The sequence below is a fragment of the Semicossyphus pulcher genome, unplaced genomic scaffold (assembly GCF_022749685.1).
Source record: "Semicossyphus pulcher isolate SPU_LCO1_2020_fin unplaced genomic scaffold, fSemPul1.0.p SCAF_7, whole genome shotgun sequence".
NCBI lineage: Eukaryota > Metazoa > Chordata > Actinopteri > Labriformes > Labridae > Semicossyphus > Semicossyphus pulcher.
The window spans coordinates 28,781,195-28,799,882 of NW_027211748.1; the positions used below are offsets into that span (position 1 = coordinate 28,781,195).

At 39.9% G+C, this 18,688-nt stretch overlaps 1 protein-coding gene across 3 annotated transcripts in view; it reads left to right on the forward strand.

Moving 5' to 3' along the window:
* Positions 1 to 1,408: 1,408 nt before the first annotated feature.
* larp4b (La ribonucleoprotein 4B) overlaps positions 1,409 to 18,688 on the forward strand; it is a 51,222-nt gene continuing 33,942 nt past the window's right edge. For all 3 annotated transcript variants that reach the window (XM_069684436.1, XM_069684437.1, XM_069684438.1), the window contains exons 1-2: positions 1,409 to 1,916; positions 7,844 to 7,977. In XM_069684436.1, the coding sequence (XP_069540537.1) occupies positions 7,897 to 7,977 (81 nt within the window). In that variant the 5' untranslated portion in view covers positions 1,409 to 1,916; positions 7,844 to 7,896. The remainder of the gene's footprint in view (positions 1,917 to 7,843; positions 7,978 to 18,688) is intronic.

Sequence of the window (18,688 nt, forward strand, 5' to 3'; positions counted from 1 at the left end):
AGGAAAGGTTTGCGACAGCGCACAATATTCTTTAATTTTTCTTCTTTTTTTTTTTTGATGTTAGCAGCTTCTACAGCTCCTGTACATAATATTATATTGTCGCACAATAAAGTACGACCTGAGTAATAATCTTTATGTCATTCTATCTTTATCTCATGTGAACCATAAACCACCTAGGGCGATGAGAAGGGTGCTCAATGTCCTTTCTGCTCAGATACAGAATGTAAATCTATTATAATTATTGTGTACAATCTAGTGATCCAAGCTAAAAGTGTATTAAGTCATATGTACGTTATGAATACATATAATTGAGAATAATTGGATTTAGTTGTATCATCAGACTTATCCCTTAGACATGTGAGAAGGGATCCAATTAAAGTAGTTATTTGGGTTTATTATGTTGAAGTAAAGACGCCTCCCAACCCGGAAACAACTCCACTCCATATTTGTTGTCTTCCGCGCTGATAAAGAAACAGCCAATCACCGGTCGCCTGTGTCCTTAGACCACACCCACTCCAACCGATCACGAGTGGGTCCGCGTGCGCCCACTGCTAGTCTTGACCAATCAGGGCGGCCCGCTGTGCGAGCGAGGGAGAAGGAGGAGTAAGAGGGGCGGGAGCTCGAGCTCTGTGTGACAGCTCCGGGTTCAGTGCAGCACCAGAGAGTGGAAGAACACGAAGAGGTTTCACTCTGCGAACCTGACAGAAGCTCATGTATACCTCTCCTACGTCCCGCCCACTAGTCAAGCCAACTCTGAACATCTAGGGTTGAATTTATATCCATTATAGTTTATGGCGTGTTTATGTCGCTATTTGAATATACCATAAAATACCTTTTTTGTCAACAACACCAAAGAAATAAAAATATAGAAGGTAGTGCTGCTGTATACTGAATCCAGAACGTTTTACTTTTACCAAGAAATTGGTATTGCTACTTTTAATTAGAGGCAGTCCTCCCAGTGTTAGCATGAGAATGCTACTACAAACCCCTTGAAAATAGTCGCTAAATTTATGTAAAGCTTGAATATAAAAGTCAAGTCTGAAAAAAATAACCAGATAATTTCTTTGGGTTTCCCTTTTATATTCCTGATTAAAAAATATCTTCCTCCTTTTATAATGTTTTCTTATGCCTGGTGTTCTCTAAACTTATAACTGATGTAGTTAACAGCACACCTGGGTTTTTAAAGGCATCATAAATGGCAGTTTTGGAGCTCAGATAACTAGCTTCGTTGTTTGCCAACCGTCTAGGAAAAAGCACAAAAAGAAGAAGATAACTAGCTTTTTCTCGAGTGTTCCATCAATTGTAACATAGACGATCTTTGTGCTGCACACGAAAGGGAAAGGAAACGGCGACTTCTCCATTCCAAAATCCCCCCTCTCGCTCATCTTTAGCTGTAACGAGTGTTTGATCGATCTGAAGCTTTGAGACGAGTAACGTTAATTCCTCGGTTTGTGGGTTTGTCGGTCGCTTTTCGTCCCCCCCTCCCGTAGAGCCTGCTGTTGACCGTGAGGAATTTGCTTCGCGTGAAATTTCAGGCGCCAGATTTATCGAGCCCGACTGCACAAAGTTGATAGGCAAGCTAGCTAGCTAGCCACCTAGCTAACTCTTAGCTAGCTTACTTGCTAACTAGCTTGCAGTGCTGGTCGGGGAGCCCATTTTTGCAGACAGTTTTGGGGGCGTTGTTTTTGTCATTGCATCGCAGTTGATTGTGGTTGTTTCCCCTGTAATCTGAAGAGTATTTGCAGTGAGGTTTGGAGCGGTAAGCCGGTTGTTCCTAGCTAGCGTGCTCGATATAGCCTGCTAGCTAATACCCTGCGTATTTAGCCTGGAAGCCAATTCAAGGCCTCAGTCCTACACCACCATCAGCTGCCACTACCACCATAGTATTTGCATTGCCGTGCAGTGAGAGTTGACAGGTGAGTAAGAAACTGTTTTCAAACTTATTGATTGTCAATGTGAACATTAGAGCAACAAACACACAGGAAGACGCTGTCGTCTGTCTGCCGTGTGATGTCAGGTTAAGTTATCTTGCTTGCTAACTAAATATTAGCTTGATTCAAAACGATTGGGGGGGTTGGGGAATCCGCGAAATCACGCCGGAGGTCGCCATCTTTCATTGGATGCTGCTGCAAGCCAGCTAACCAGACATGGCTGCTACTTTGTGGCCCTGGTCAACTTTGAAACATGACGTTGTGTTGGGGTTGCGGCTGAAACGCATTCCACTGCCTTTATTTACCACCCGAATTCAGCTTGTACTTCGCCCCAATGAAGCCATTGCAGACACAGTGCCCAGGGACGGAGGAGTGTCGCTGTGCATGGCCCTTGGCATGGGCATGGCATGTGAGCTGCAGTCTTTCTCGCCCGTGTCAGCTGCTAAATACGCCTGCATTGCGTCTGTAGTATAAGTTTCAGTGTTTGATAGCAAAGTTGATCCTAACGATGGAATGACAAGTGATCAACATAGTGATGTTTCTGTCCCGAAAGAGTCGACTCTTGAAGCCGGTTCTTTGAGTGAACGAAGGGAGCCGGTGTTACAGTTTAACTTGTGGCTGTATTAAATGGTGATGATCCCAGCTGTGTAGGAGTGGTTTATGTCCCATGTACGTAAACAAGGAAATTAATTCCCTTATTACTTACTTACTCCTAATTTTCAATGAATTTGGTCTTCTCCTCTGAGACAGTACAAGAAAAACAGTTTGCCGGGAGACTCATTTTCATGTTGACAACAATACATGACAACAGTGGATCCTAGATTTGTTTTTTTGTTTTTTTCAGAATGAATAGACCCTTTAACCTTCTGTTAAATGTGCTGATTACTATAGAATTTTGTGGTGGCAAGAGACCGTCAGTAGACTTGAATACAAATACCATCGATGGTAGCTACAGATGTTGTATCACAAATCACTCTGGGTGATCAACCACGGCTAACAGCATCTCCCTACTTCTTTAAAGCTGGGAAAAATGAATACATTAGACTGTATGTGCCACTTCTAGGCAGTATGAAAGTATAAGGGTTATGGCACAAATATGAGTGATAACATAAACAATTTGATAATTGGTTGCAGTATTTGAACAGCTAAAAATACATTCAATTACATTAAACCTTGTTTTTAATCCATTTGCAGGTTGAAAATCGTGTGACTCTGTGTAGACACATAATGTAGAAACTAAATTCAAAAGAATCTGTAACAGTGACTTATGGAGATTGTAAAAAACAAGTCCTGAGATGGATTTTGTTACCACAGCCCCACACAGTGAATATCACCAATTAATTCAAACTCAAGTTGATCAGTTTATCTTGTTGTTAAACCACAATCCACATTTTAGATGTAGGCTATTCAGCATTTATCATTGTGAAGCGTTTAACAATATGACAGTCAATTCAATTTACTTGATGTCTCTGTGGCATAACGTTAAAACATAATCAGAAACAACACATTTGTAGCGATCAGCTGTATGATGACTGTAGGGTCCACGACTGTCATGTATTATCGTCAACATTTAAATAAATTTCCATGCAAACAGTTGTTCTTGTAATATCCACAAAGACATGGTTAAGTTGTTAACAAGCACCAAATTACATGTATTTCCCTGTTTTTGTTTTCTGTTTTTAATCCAGAAACGGCTCACTTTAGTAATAACAATGAGACTCAAGCATGGCAAGACTTTCATGTTTGCTGCCCTCTTTCTCTCGATCGGGAGCACACATTTATACTGCAGGTTGGAAAAGGCACAGCAAACAAATAATGGTTTTGAACAAAGCAGGAGTATTTTTTGTTCAATATTTCATACAAATTCAATGAGACGTATACAGATGTGAGGAACCATATTATTTAGCAGGGTGTTACTCTTGTTAGACAACTAGGATTGTAACTCTTGACATGTGTCACTTTTTATCATCATTAATGTGACAGGATATTTAAATGTGTTAAAGATAAAGTATATGTAAGAAAATAATCAGTCAATAAACATAATGTTAATGTAAAGGGTTTTTATCCCAAGTAAAGTAATAATATGATATTCAGGGACATGTAAGATGCCGGGTGACCATCATCTACCAGGCAGTAACCCACAGACTAAAAATACCCTCCTTGGCCCCGCTGTTGCATTTTTACCGGTGGGGTTGAACATTTGGCTTCTTTTGGAGCAAGAGAGTAACGTTTGGGTTAGAAATCACCTCTTGTGATCATGCAGGGTGGAAACGAGGCAGTGGATGGAGCAGGATGAGGAGGGAGGACCAAGCAAAGCGTGTGTTTTGGTTCAGGCCTCGTCTAGACGTTGTGATTGACTCACTGCATCAGCAGAGGAACTGTTATGCACTGTGACCAGGGTCAGCCTTTTTATGGCATGTATCGAGCCAAACTGCATTGCAAACGTTGTTGGGAGTCTTGTGATTCTCCTCTGCCCTGTACCATATAAAAATATGTTGTTCAGTTACAGTGCAGTATTTTTAAGTGTCATCCTACAATGTGGTGGGCAAATAGTGGCCTTCATTGTTGCTTTTTTGTTAAAGTCACGGATCTCTGAACTGTTTATGTTTCAGGATCGAAGGTTTTGAATTGCATTTTGAGATTTCCATTTTAGTTATTAGATGCTGGCTGATATGGCATTTTTACCAGTCTTGATTGGTAAAATTCTCCAATTACCGTTATGGTGGCGGAAATAGTCCGAAATAAACCTTTTTTTTTTTACACAGAAGTTATTTGCGAGTGTTTAACATTATTCTACATTTTCAAGTTAATTCTAGTGTTCTCTGCTACATGTGCTGCAAACCGTGCTGAGAGGATTGTAAACTGAGTTAGGGTTAAACTAGATGATGAAACCATTTCTGAATAACCCCAAGCATACTGTTTTTTGCATTATGTTATTAAAAAAATCCATATTGATGCTAATTGACTTTCCAATAAACTGATACGCATACATTTGCTGCTGCCATGTATCGGCTACAAATATCACTTGAGCTGCTTTCCCACTGGTCAAAAAAACAGCTAACTTTTTTTTAGTGGGAAAGGCTACAATCGGCATTCAGACCCGGGTCAAATGACTCTGCAGTAGACCCGGGTAATTATCGCCTCGACTCCAATCGACATTGATGGGAACACAAAACTGTCATCACGCTAATCTCCGCCCCCTTTCCAGTGCGATGCTATGCTCCGTTGGCAACTTGTGCCACTCCTCGTCATCTCAGCTACAACTTCCGCCCGTCTCTGTCCGAGCTACGCACGAACATCAAATTTGTCGGCCCAGAGTTTGATACACAGACTAAATGAGTAATAGATACAATAAAGACCTAACCACCGTAACATCTTCAGTGTTTACTAACCCTGTGTCTGGCGCGTTTGTGAGGTCAGACGGTGATGCTGCAGAAAAGGGACAGAACAGACAATCAGCATCTATAAGCTGGTCTTCCCGGGTCTGAAAACCTGCATCAACACGCTTATTCTGGTGGGAAAGGGGTATTATATGCTACATTCCCAGGCTGTTCTTTACACATCTTAGGCTATACAGGACAGTGTAAGTTCATAGTTTGTTAAACACAGCAACCTGTAAGGATTTGCATCCGAGTAGAACGTGTGTTTCCAAGTTTAGATCCGGCGCTCAGATTGAGGGTTTTTTGACGAAAGAGGCCTCTTTGCAAAGTGAATGACTCTGAGAACTCAAAGCACTACACCTGCATATGAATGCTTTAAAACCTCTATATTTATTTAACATATCACTTCAGCCTGGTATTCATACTACTTGCTGTGCCATAGTGTAGCTAAAGAAACACACACAAGTCACAGAAGTAAAACTAAGATTTCAGTTCACAAACAGGTTTTATGTTCTCTGTTCACAAAAGTCTGTCACACAACAGCTGTTTTGATAGCTGCTAGTATTGGTGGAGAGTTGTGATTAGCCCCATTCATCGCAGTGGCATGACACACACAGATACACACACACGCCGTGTATAGGAATGAGCATGTGGATCAAAGGTCACTAGCTTTACAGCCATGCCATTCTTTTTTTGCTTTGTATGCAAACACAGCGAGGGCCCGTGTCACAGACAGGCACCCGATTGTTGGGGCGGATTATCACTGCTTTACAAACGGCTCCAGCAGACAGAAAAGAAGGTGTTTCCAGAGATGTTTGGACTCGGTGGGGTCCTCCTCCCTTTTTATCTCTGTAAATGTGTAATGTTGAGGTCAGACTCAGTGTAGCAGACAGAGTGACTGGCACACATGCAAATGATGTTGAAAACATGGTCCACATTTCAGTGCTGAAATATTTGTATCGTACTCATACCAAAAATATGAGAGTGCAGATGACATATCCAAATAGAGAGTGCAAAACACTCACTGCGGTTGTGCTGAAGCATTTACATGACTGATATAAAGTTAATGATGTTGTAGGAAAGTTTCTTATCTCATAAAACTGAGGCCTGACCGATATGGGAACTAGTGATTGATGCCAATTTAGAAACCACTCAGATTACTGATATGGGGGCTGATAAAGTCAATTTTTGAGCTCTATTCCATGTGGATTGAGCACAAACGTTGCACTGATATGACTATGCAAACGTACTCAAATGAATGCTCTCTTAAACACAACTATATTCAAGAATACTTTACACTGTATACACTATTAACCAGGCCTACTTCGGACCCCAGTCTTCTCAGCTGTGATGCTTACTTACATGTGCCGCAGACAGTGCAGAGAGTATTGTAAACAATGGAGTCGGGGCACACTCTGCTGGACAAACTAGGTGACCAAACCATTTCTAAATCCCCTCAACCATGGTTTTTCTATTTTATATGTTTATATGCAACAAAGTTTTCATATGCCGATAGGGTTTATAAGCTATCTATGACAAGCATAACGTGGCTGACGATATCTGTCTGCTCTGTATGTTCAGAATCTCGCAAGCAATTTCTGCATTTTTTATTTCCACGTTTTTCAATGAAACAAAATCAGAGACGCATAAACTTGAGGTCAGTTGTACTTGTACTGTTCTGAGAATTTGAAGTCTTTCAGTTAACTGTCACAAAATTCAGGTCTTTGGTCCAAATGATACGACTCGGCAGCAAACAACGTCAAGTTTCATAGTGTAATATGCCGAATACGTTTTTATTTTGTCCCTGTACAGGTATTAAAAATCTGATTAACCTGTTAAACTAAAGTCTCTCTATATAGTGGATGTCAGATTACTATTAGATATTGATCCTTTAATATGTCCCTTCTCCCTCCCTGTAACTTGCAGGTTGAGTCAGACCAATGCATTGGCGAGAGTTAACAGTTGACTTTTCATAGTTTTTCATCTCATAGTTTTGCGCTTTGTCTTGTTTTAGAATTTTATATCTTTGTCCTTGCAAAAGGTGTTTAATTGCAGCTAAATCTGTGAATAAGACGAAATCCTCGAACTAAAATACATGTTCCACTTTTGTCAGGGTCTGAAATTGTTACCTGACTTTCGCTATTAACATTTGTGTTTGATGAATCACAATTGACGCCAACTTGTCAATGCTTTTACACTTACAGATTAATTGAATATCAACTCTGTTGTGTGAGATTGAGCTGATTTTAAATTCTACCTCTGAACTTATTTTTTTTATTTTATTAACTACAACATCCTTTTATGTAGTCAAAGTAGCATTGAAAACAAGTCTCTTGTATGAAACAACATTCTGTCAGTTATGTGTTTCCTAAAGTTCACCGGTCCTCAACAGACTTTTCTAAAGTAACTATCGGACACTGCTCTATGACCTTTTCCATCACGTACACGTGTAACAACTGATATTATGCCACAGTTATGTGATCAACATCCACTGGTGAATCTAACTTGTTTGTTCCCTCTGCCCCCCTGTAGCTTACTTGGTGACACAGAGACTTCTCCCTGAGGAGCCAAGAAGCAGACGGCTCATGACTTCTGACCAGGACACGAAAGTTGTAGCTGAACCACAGGTGCAGCAAGTACAAGAGGCAAAAGAGAACTCTCATTTGGTGAGTTTTACACACGCAGACACACATTTTTGAATTGTCCTGCTTTTCCACCCTACATGGTCATGGATTTGGTAGATGAGAGACCTTTTACACGGAGCATACATATGACATATAATGTAGTAGATTATTTCCTTTACAAACGTGATTTTTACACAAACAGATGTGTAGATTATTTGCTGTCACTGCTAAATAAGAATCTGTTTGTCTTGTAGCAATTCCTATTAGACTATTTGATGTGTTGTAAACTAAAGGAATACTTATTAGGTTTACCATTAAGTTCATTGATGTCAGTACATAATCGTGAAGTCATCAGCTTTGAGCTTTTCGTAACCAAACAAGCAGCAGGGCAGCAAACCAGTGTTTTGATTGCAGCCATCTTTTGGATTGATGATTTTGTTGCATCAGATGTTTTTTTTTTACGTGGTTTTTATGTATTGATTGTGTATACACAAACACACACATACTGTTCAATGGATTTCTTTGTGTCGCTTAAGATTGAAGGTATGGGATTGACACTCTTAGGAAGCAGCAGAAACAGCAGACAAGACGTTTGATTTGGACTCTGTAACTTGCAGCTGGAGAATCTGTTTTGTTGGCGATTGGCACTTTATTCATAGGGCTGGGTATTGATCAAACATGTTCCACGCTGGTACCGATACCTGTATTTTGATAGTGGTTTCTGAGCAATATGCTTTTCATTAGCAATTTTATTAATCCACTTTATAAACTACCATTAACAAAATTGAATTATGTGTTTTAGCTCTACGGTGCTGGCTGTACATTCTTGCTGTTTCAAGTGTGGTCGTTTTTTAACTCTGTCTCGTCAGCAGTTGGAGGATTTTAGTCATAGGATGCCTCAATCTTAAGGAAGAAATAACCTGAACTGATGTTAGCAGCAGCTGCATTAAGCTCCTGGTTAAAACCTCATGAAGTGTGAACACCGAAGGAATCTAACAAACGAAAACAGACTTATCACCTTGAATCAAGCTGAGCTAATGTTAGCAGCAGCTAGGCTTGCTGATCCTCCCCCCCATGTATCTTTTGAGGTGTTTGAGGGAAACTGATTGTTCATGGGAAACAGTTTTGTTTACTACTAAATTACCGGATTTATTTATTGACTCTTTTAAAGTGTTCTGATAGAAAACATAAGTGTTGTTGACAAGCAGGAGGAGCAGCCGACACAGAGGGCAACAATGCGTGTGAGCTCGGCGTAATGATTTGTTTTTCCTGCATGCCTCTACAGCGTGTAAAATAAGACAGCCAATCTCCGTCTTTATTAGATCTGTTCTGCATGCTTATTGGCTTACTGATGCAAATATGATTTACTCTGTAGGCATCAAAATTTGGTCACGAATGACAAGGCACTTTTTAGATACACAGTGGTATTAAGGGAATTCAGTTGGTGCCATTAAAAATTCAGCAAGCAATTCAATACATAAACATGCTGTGTGGCTTCAGCAGATGTTCAGTAGTCTATATTTTTAAGAAAATATGTTTACATGCAAATGCTTGATTGTGTTTGAATCCTTAACAAGGTGAACTTTGTCTGGGCTTTTGCAGTCTCTAATTTACCTTTTTATATTTTTGTAAAATCTGTCTCTCTGTCAATCTCTCTCATCAAGTTCAAATTTTGTTTGTTTTTTTCGCATGTTGCTCGTGCGGAAAGTTTCAGTTCCTACTGCAGCAATATGACAGGCATCCATTGGTGAGGTCCACCTTTTGGACAGCAGGTGTAGCAGATACTAATGTGGATTATTATTATGAATTCACATTGTTATTGCTGATCAGTCAGAGTGGCTGGGGTGTCATGATGTTTTCTATTCTGCCAACCAGTCCTCCAGGTCATAACACGTACAAGTAAGCTCCCTACCAAGCTGGCTGATTGATAAAAACCATCCTACCAGCCGCGGCCTGCTTTTGACTGGTGTTGATTTCTCACACTGATTATTTATAATAGAGTAGTGCCTTGTAGAGAAACATGAGGCAGAGAAAGAAGCAACTCTTGTAACTTAATAATCCATGACCTGTTTTTATTTCCCTCTTTTCATCAGGCTGTAGTGTTGGAGCTATTGATCACAGGCATGATGCTTGGTTCCTTGTTGCAGTGTAAATGCCAGAGTTAGAACCCGAGCGGTGCAGCAAAAGAACCAGAACCAATCTTGCTTTCAGATTTAGAATGATAAAAATGATGATTATACAACTGTACTCAGACTGATTCTTTCTTAAAACAAACACGTTTATTAAATAATATTCACCATAATTTACATGATCAATCAATTCTCGTGCAGACCACTGTCTGTTCAGCTGTGATGCTTCATGCTAGGCCACAGCAGCTACTGCTTTATGAAAAGTTCCAAACACACTATGCTCTTCCTCCTGCAGTCCAGACCTAGACGTAGAATTACCTCCAAACAGAGCAGAGCCCTGACACTTTGTCTACGCCTTTTATTAGTGTGTGTCCCTCTTAATACACGGTTAGCTGCTGAAGTTAATCACAGGTTTTGTCTGTGAAACTGTGCACGTGTGCAGTAAGCAGAGAATGCCTTACGTTTTGTGCCTTATTGAGGTTGATGGTGAAAGATTAAAGCAGACAGAATAAGAAGTTGATGTTGTCCTGTTTCACGTAACACAAACAACAAAGTATCAGTGGCAGGTTGTTACAGATGTGACGCTCAAATGACTGGTGCATTAAATAAGGCAGGGTAATGGGGCACTTTGAAGCTGGGTTTTTTTTGTAGCTTTCTTGGCATGTCCTCTTGTAATTGGGGCTGGTTATCGATAAGGATTTCTCAATTCGATTCCGATTCACAAGGTCCTGATTCGATTCAATATCTGATTCGATAGCAATTTTTGTGAGGGGTATGTCAGTTACAATATCAGTGCACCTCTTACCTGGTGCATTGTCAAAATGTTTAATGTTTACAATAAGATTTGACCCTAAAGAAGTTACATCATGTACTTTTTATTTAACATGACAAACATAGCAGTCAACACAATATTAACAATTTTATGAATCGGACAGCTTATGAGCTTTTTTTTTTCCAGTTTCAGATTTTTAGTCTGAACATCTGGCTCATGGTTTTGATTGAATGAAATGGGCATCAACTTGTGTGAGATTTGGCCACGAGATCTCATAGTGCGAAGAACAAACGCGAGACTAAGAGTTATGGGGAAAGGCATATTGTACAACATTTGGAAAATACACTCACGGCCAAAGCCGCCGCAAACAGTGTAACATAAACATCTGTGCAAAACTAACTTACATATTCATAGACGCACATACGATAAAAAGAGTCCGTCGGCGATCACTGATCTTCGTAGTAGTTGCAGTAAAGACGTCCGGGCGTGTCTCCCTCACTGCCGTGTTTCGGGGGGGATGCGCTGCATTCAGGAGCCTGAGTAATCAGACACCTGACCTAGTTAAAACATATTTTTAAAGGTTGATCTCAGGATTTATTAATCGATATTCAGTCTTTCAAATGAGAATCGATTAGAATCGGGAAAGACGGGATCGGGAAACACAGAACACAATTGTCCTCGGAAAGAAATAATGATGTCACCTTCCCTAAGTTTTGTGAAAACAGTACCTGGTAGTCGTGATTTAAATGTAATCAATTAAATGTTGAAATTATGACTATGGAAGACGTAAACTGAAGACTTCTCCTGAAACATCAAACACCATTCATGAATAACAATGCAAACATAACTAAGATTTATAAAACCAGTTTTTGAATGACTAAAAATTACTCATGAACTTAATAAGAAGCATTTTTAACTTGAAATCGTAGCCATGGGCATTTTTTAATGGTTAAGGTAATAAAACTGTTGACAGACGGGTGTGGACAGACTTTCATAAGTGATTTATTTTGTTTGGCAGAGTGTCTGAAATGTACTTAAGTCTTCTACACACATTGTATTTGCCAGATAAACCACAATGAATTAACTTCCAGTTATATGCTGCGGCCTGAGAAACATCCAGCAGAGTTGTTGTAAAGATTATTTTGAGAGTATTTTTAGAAAGGTTGCATCAGGACCTGCGTTCCCTCTGAGCTTACGGTGTAGTGCTCTGCCCGTCATCATCCATCATGCAGACCAAATGATATCTTGTTGCAGACATCAGTCATCGCTGTCCTTAGAGGTCGATGTGATGTAAATGGCTGGTTCAGTATACAATTTTACCAGGTGTGGAGAAAGTGTTTTCCTGGTTAGAATGATTAATAAAACCGTTTAAATTCAATGAGTCTTGTACCCCAAGCTTCTGTGAGTCTGCAAGATTTTATTGGCAGATATTGTGAGTGTGTCATAAATGTCCAGAGAACTTTTAAACATTTTACTAATTGGACAATTAATCTCCTGATGTAAATGTTTTTCTTTTTGCATCTGATCATCAGCCACATGCAAGAAAAAATAGATTTATAGGAAGCCATGTTTATCCAATATGTGGACATAGGAGACTATAGACTGTACAAAAGTGGCATTTCTCTTATTCTTCTTATCAGTATTTCTTCAGAACTAGAAGTGACCACATTTGGACAAGTGGGTGGAGCTTACAGTTATACAGTCTTAGTAAAAGGCTCATTCAATAGTTTGCAAATGTGCTTGTTGACTAGCTAAACTAACAAGTCAGTTACATTATACAGCTTTGGAAAAAATGAAGAGACCACTCCAAATGTTCCTTAAATCAGCATCTCTCTCTACATGTCTCTACATGTCAATCCAGGTGTGAACCCCATTTAAACCTCCTGAATGTGATCAAGAGGTAGATGGATGGTCACAAGACATCAAACAAAGCCGAGCTGCTCCATGAGCGGCCTAACGTCACCCAAAAGCACTGTGACAGACTGGTGGAGAGCATGCAGAGACGCATGAAAGCTGTGATTAAATACCAGGTTCTTCCACCAAATATTGATTTGTGATCTCTTGAGTTTAAACATTACAGTTCTGTTTCAACATGAACATAACATTTGTATTGAGCTCTGAAAAACATGTATATATATTTTTTGCATCTTTTGGCGTTCTTAACCTATCGTCATTGTCTGCAAATAAATTGACTACCTTTTCTAACTTAAGAAGAACTGTCGGTCTGTGGTAAATTAGGACGCGTTTCACTGTCAAAATTAACCCATCTGATTGTGTTACAGTATAGACAGAAACTGCTAGTTGGTAATGTAGCAAGACTTTTAATGGCTCGCATTACTACCTGAGCTGTAGTGCCAAAACTAAGAATATAGAATATAAGAATAATTGTGTTTTCTTGCCTTTGAGAAACAAAATTGTTTCATACATACACACATTCTGTACTCACTAGGGATGTGCATTTAGATTTTTTTTTTGACTGGTTAACTTACACTCTTAACGGTTAACAACCAAAGATTAAAATGAGAACAAAAATAGATATAATAATATTAAATTAAATTAATATAATAGAAAATGAAAACACACATTAGGGCTTTTTACATTGTTCAAGGTGGGATTATTATGCCTCTGTTACGCTCCGTCTTCTATGTAGAGCGCACAGAGGTGGAATGGTTGGACGAAGTTGTTCCGCCTCTCCCTGGGGCCTTTTTTACACCGGCGTTGTGTGGTCCTATGTAGAATGACAAAGGTGGCATGAAGACAGAGCTGCGTTACGCCGCTGAGGTCGAACCGAAGTGTAAAAAAGGCTGTTGAATCCCCCAATGCAGGAAAAAAAAAAAAACGCTGCATGGAACATATAATTAGGTAGGCTATAGGCCTAATACCTGGAGATAATAACCTAGATCTCTCTGGAAATATTTAGCTTAAAATGAATCCAATAAAAAACAATAGCAATTTGTATGATGATCAAAAACAGCAATTTATCTGTATTCGCAATTTCCCATTTTTCACCGCTCAAGCGACTGATGCCCTCCTGGGCAACATGTGCCGCCGCCTCATCTTCTCCCCGCCAGCTGTAGCGCCAGAGCAGCCAGGCTCATCTTCACCATCCTCGGTGGCTATTTCCATAGCAGCAGTTCCTCTGCTGTTTGCTTTGTGCTTGCACCACCGCTGTATTTAAGTACTGCATTGCACAACTTAGAAGTAACATTGTAGTCGTCGTCTTGGGTAAAATAGTCCCACACACTGCTTTTTTTCTTCTTTTCTCTCAGGCTCAGCTCAGCTGAAGACAAATAAAGACAACATTTAATTAAAAACTAACTGGTAATATTAACCAGTTAAACATCTTAATGGTGGTTGGTTAACAGTTAACCGGTTAAAGTACACATCCCTAATACTCGTAGAGATATTTGCTGGAAAGTGCAAACCAACAAGTAGCCAAACAATGTCCTGGGAAAGCTGACTATAAGGGGGAGTCAGTATTGATGCTAAGGTGAATATGCCTGTGTTTTTTCTCACAGACCTCGCTTTGTGGGTAATCCTGCATGCTGTCCCCACAGATCCTGCCGTTCATTTGCCCAGCCTACATGGATTATAATACATGACGTGCAGGTTTGATTGATGGTACCACATGTGACACTTTTGCAAAGGCGATCAGGGCCAAATGTGGTCACCAGTGTGGGACATTACACCAGGCACATAAACTTGCCTTTTCTACCAGCCACTTAGAGGGGAATTCTTTGACAGTTCTATCTCTGCAGGAACTCTGCTGTAATGTTGTCTGACACTTAGAGTAACAATCTTGAGTCTGTCATTGGCAAGAACAAGAGCTTTTAGTTGGCGCATTGGCCATGGATGATTGTGACGCAGCCATTTTAGCTGTTTCGCTGCTGCTAGCTGAAGAAATGTTCTGGAGAGACTCCAACAGTTCTTGTCATTTAGACCATAACATATATTATATATGATAAAGAAATAGAGTCAGGCCAAAAAATAAGATAATCCCCTTTAAGGTGACAGTCAAAGATTTTGTTTTGGGTTCGATTTCTGGTTCTTTACTAACAAAAGACGTGCATGTTTAGACTAAAAGTGGGTGGTGCGCTGTAGTTTCTCTGTAAACTAGATTAAAAACACGTTTCTTATGTCATGCCCAGCTGTGTCATGCCCACTTTAAGCAGCATTTGCCACCAGCACTGTGGCTTGAGGAGAAAAGTGTCCAGGTTCCATATCACTTTGTTTGTTTGCAGTGCAGGCTCCAGTAGACTCTTAACTCTACAAAGCAAGCACAGCGATGTGTCTTCATGGTTCCCTGATGGGTTTTAATCAACCTCTTCAACTAGGACAGAAAAAGGAGGAAATGGGTAAGAAGTGAGCGGAAAGCCTTCAGGCAAAGTAGAAATGTTCCTTTTCCTGAGTGCTTCAAAATTAGGAAATGGAAAGAGCCGGCTGTCTTTTTTTTCCACTGTCATTTACACACGCTCAAGATTGGAGAGAAGATTGGCAGCTTAAAGGAAGTGACCCCCACCCCCACCCCTTGGTTGAGTCCAGTGGGTTAAGACCCTGCGTCCTCATACGGGGACATTACATTTTGGCTTCACAGCACCATAATATTTAATTCTGCGCAACTTAGACCCGCTGGTCTCATTCATGGACACTTTGTCCACCAACCTGTGATCACAAAAGCCAATTACACTGATCAGTGTACATTCAAGATGTGTTAAATGTGTTACAGTCGGTCTCTACAGAAAACTCAACCAGGTACAAAACCTCTTCAGATTTTATGATTGAAACTTGTTTATTTAATGCGTATGAACAGTTGTAGCTTGATATGGCACTAATTTTATCAATAGCAACAAGCTACAACACCGCTACGACAAGGTATTCACATGAGGACATTGGGACTTTTTCCATGTAACACAAAGACAATTCTTATGTTTCATTCTTATTAGGTCCTATTAATCCCCAGAAATAGGAGAAATTAAAAATGCATACCAAACAAAAGCTTGTGTCTTAGGAGGTTAATGCTTCAGGCTGTAGGTCTCTTACAAGGCGGGATTAGTGTTGGGAAAAGCGGTCAGAAAACCATAATACTGCATCCAGGGTTGAATACACACAGTTCAGGAGGAAAGGGTTGGGAAAACAGAAGGTGTATTGTGGCCCTTCAGAGTGCCACAAGCCTTAATCTTGAATCTTTTGAACCCAAGCATTGATTTTACTGTTTTTTAGCTAGCCTCTAAAAAGTATTTTATTATTTCTTCTTCTTATATCTGCCAATTCAGTATGATAAAATATGTAAGTTTAAAATGAATTTAAATGCTGTTTAAACCGTTGGTTTAAGCACAATAAAAAGCAACTGAATTTGACTACTAGAAATGTTCCCGCCTGATAAAACAGCGTTTGGAAGTTTTATTATTTGACCCTGAAATGTCAGGGTTAAACATTTAACATGTGACCCGTATATACTAGGGTTGCACAATTAATCAAATAATAATACCGATCACGATTTTGGGTGCCTCACGATTGATTGATGGCGATATCGATGTTTAAAATGCTCCACCCATAGAAAACTCTGCTGCATATCAAATCAAGCATCTCCTAAACTAGCGGCCCCTCCCCCAGGGGACGATGGAGAGGTTTTGGCTTCACTTTTGGGGGAACTGGAGTGTCATGTTCTCAGCTCCTACCTTGCAGCGACAGTTTAGAGTAGAAGAGTAAACAACAGAGGCCGGTGTTTCAGTTCAACGAGTGACCATGTTAACTGACAACTTTCAGCCGAATGTGTCTGTGGTTGCCCTAGTTACAGCAGCTGTTGAAAACAGGAAGAGGCTACGTAGCCGTCCCCGTGAATGCCTCTTTGTTGATTTTATAACGATCTCAAAATATATTTATCTGTTACGTCTTCGAAGTGTTGTTTGTGCAAACGTGTCATGTCGGCTACTAACAGGAAGTCGCGTGAATTTGAGCAAGAAAAAAGAATCAGCAAAGAGTGCATTAAACCTGCGTCTGCGTCGCAAAGAAACACAACTAACTAGTTCAACCAGCTGAATAAACAGCCCAAAGTGCAACATGATGAGTATATGAAGGCCACGAGGAAGAACGTCGCTACTCCCTGTCCAGCGTCAAGTCAGACATCCAGGCACCACAGGAAATACAGATTGAAACTAAATCCACATACAAATGATCACAACTTCCTCCTCAGCTCCAGATGACTGTTGCTTAGTCTGCAAACTTAAAATTGGACAATTATTTATTTACTTAAATGTAATTTAAACAGCTCTGAATAGATCATAAATAAGGAATAGTACTTGAAGGCTCAAAGTGGTGTATTTTGTAACGTTCTAAGAGCCGGCTGTATGGAAATCTACATCTAAGCGATATAAAAAAAAATCACATTCTACTTTAAATAGCCTCAAATCAAACTGGCTCAATAGTAACACAAGCCATGTGGTGCTACCAAACCCTTGTGTTTTCCACCTCATTTCTTATTCACAAACATGCATGCACACAGAGAGACAGAGTGATGCACCATATGCTTTGCACATATGTGTTAGAAACAGACCAGAAATTGAACATGACCTATTTATAGCCCTATGAGTTAAATCAAATCCGTTACGCACAAAAGCTGGAGAAGAAAAGAACACTCAAACTGTGATCAGATACTCGTCTCATTCAGGATTGTTACTGTTACAGCCAAGCCTCAGTTTACTTACTCAGTACTTACTCAGTTTACAAGCCTCAGAGTATGAGGCAGAAACAAAAGGCCAAGTTTTCAGTCTGTTGTCCGGCTTTGAAGAACTAGAGGAACACAATTTGTCCACTGATAATCCTCCTACTTTGTAGTTTGCCATGATATGATCAATAGATAATCAACCAATCAAAGTGAGTAACGTGCCCTTTAACATGCTGTGATTCTAATTTTTAGTGTCTGACAACATCGCAGAAACAACCCCTACAGAGATCGACCTTTTCTTTACAAGAAACAGCCGCTACATCGCTCTCATTAAAGTTTATCCATCGACAAAAACTGTGATTTTACCTCGCAGAACATTGGAGTTTCTTGTATACAGCTGTCTGGATAAGGGTTTCATGATACCGTCATTTAAACTTTAAGAAGATACTCGTTAAAACAAACAAGGCCTCTCTGGATACCAGGGCAAAAACAAGTCCTAGGCTTCCAAAATGGGGTCGGCTAATTTTTTAAAGCATAACCGCTGTGAAACAGTCAGAAAATAGTGAGTTACTTACGTTACATTTTCAGATTTATCGCATTGTTCTTAATAGAGCTCTCTTCTCTCCCTCTCTATGTCGCTCTTGCCCTGCAGCACACTCAATTTTGCTTTGGGTTGAAAATCTGATTGTAGATCTGACGGTATTGAGGAGTTCCAAAGCTTTAAGGAACAAGTGTAACATTCTGGAGATTGTATCGTTTTATGAACGTGGTATCACAAAGTTTTAAATTGGAAATACTTTTGACAATTGTAGCCTCAATCAGTTAGTTTTGTTATTTTGTGCTTTGACCAGGTGCATTTGCATGCAAGGATTAAATTACAGATATCAGTGTCACAGCAGCAGGCTGAAGAAATCATCTGGAGCAGTTTGAAAACGTTTTGTACAGACTGGTCATTTAGACACCATGATATGTTCAGGTAGGGCCCAGGTTAAAAACCCCTGAATTCCCCTTTATCTTTGCCTGCTGTTTACGTTTGTGGTATGTGTTGTTTAAAACGCCACCCAAAGCAGATACGAGGTTTAAATGCTATCTTACATTGAGAGAAATAAATTGGTCATTATCTGAACCACTTTTGTCGATGATAGTATAGTAATGGTGTTGGAAATTATCAGGATGAAGCTTTTTACA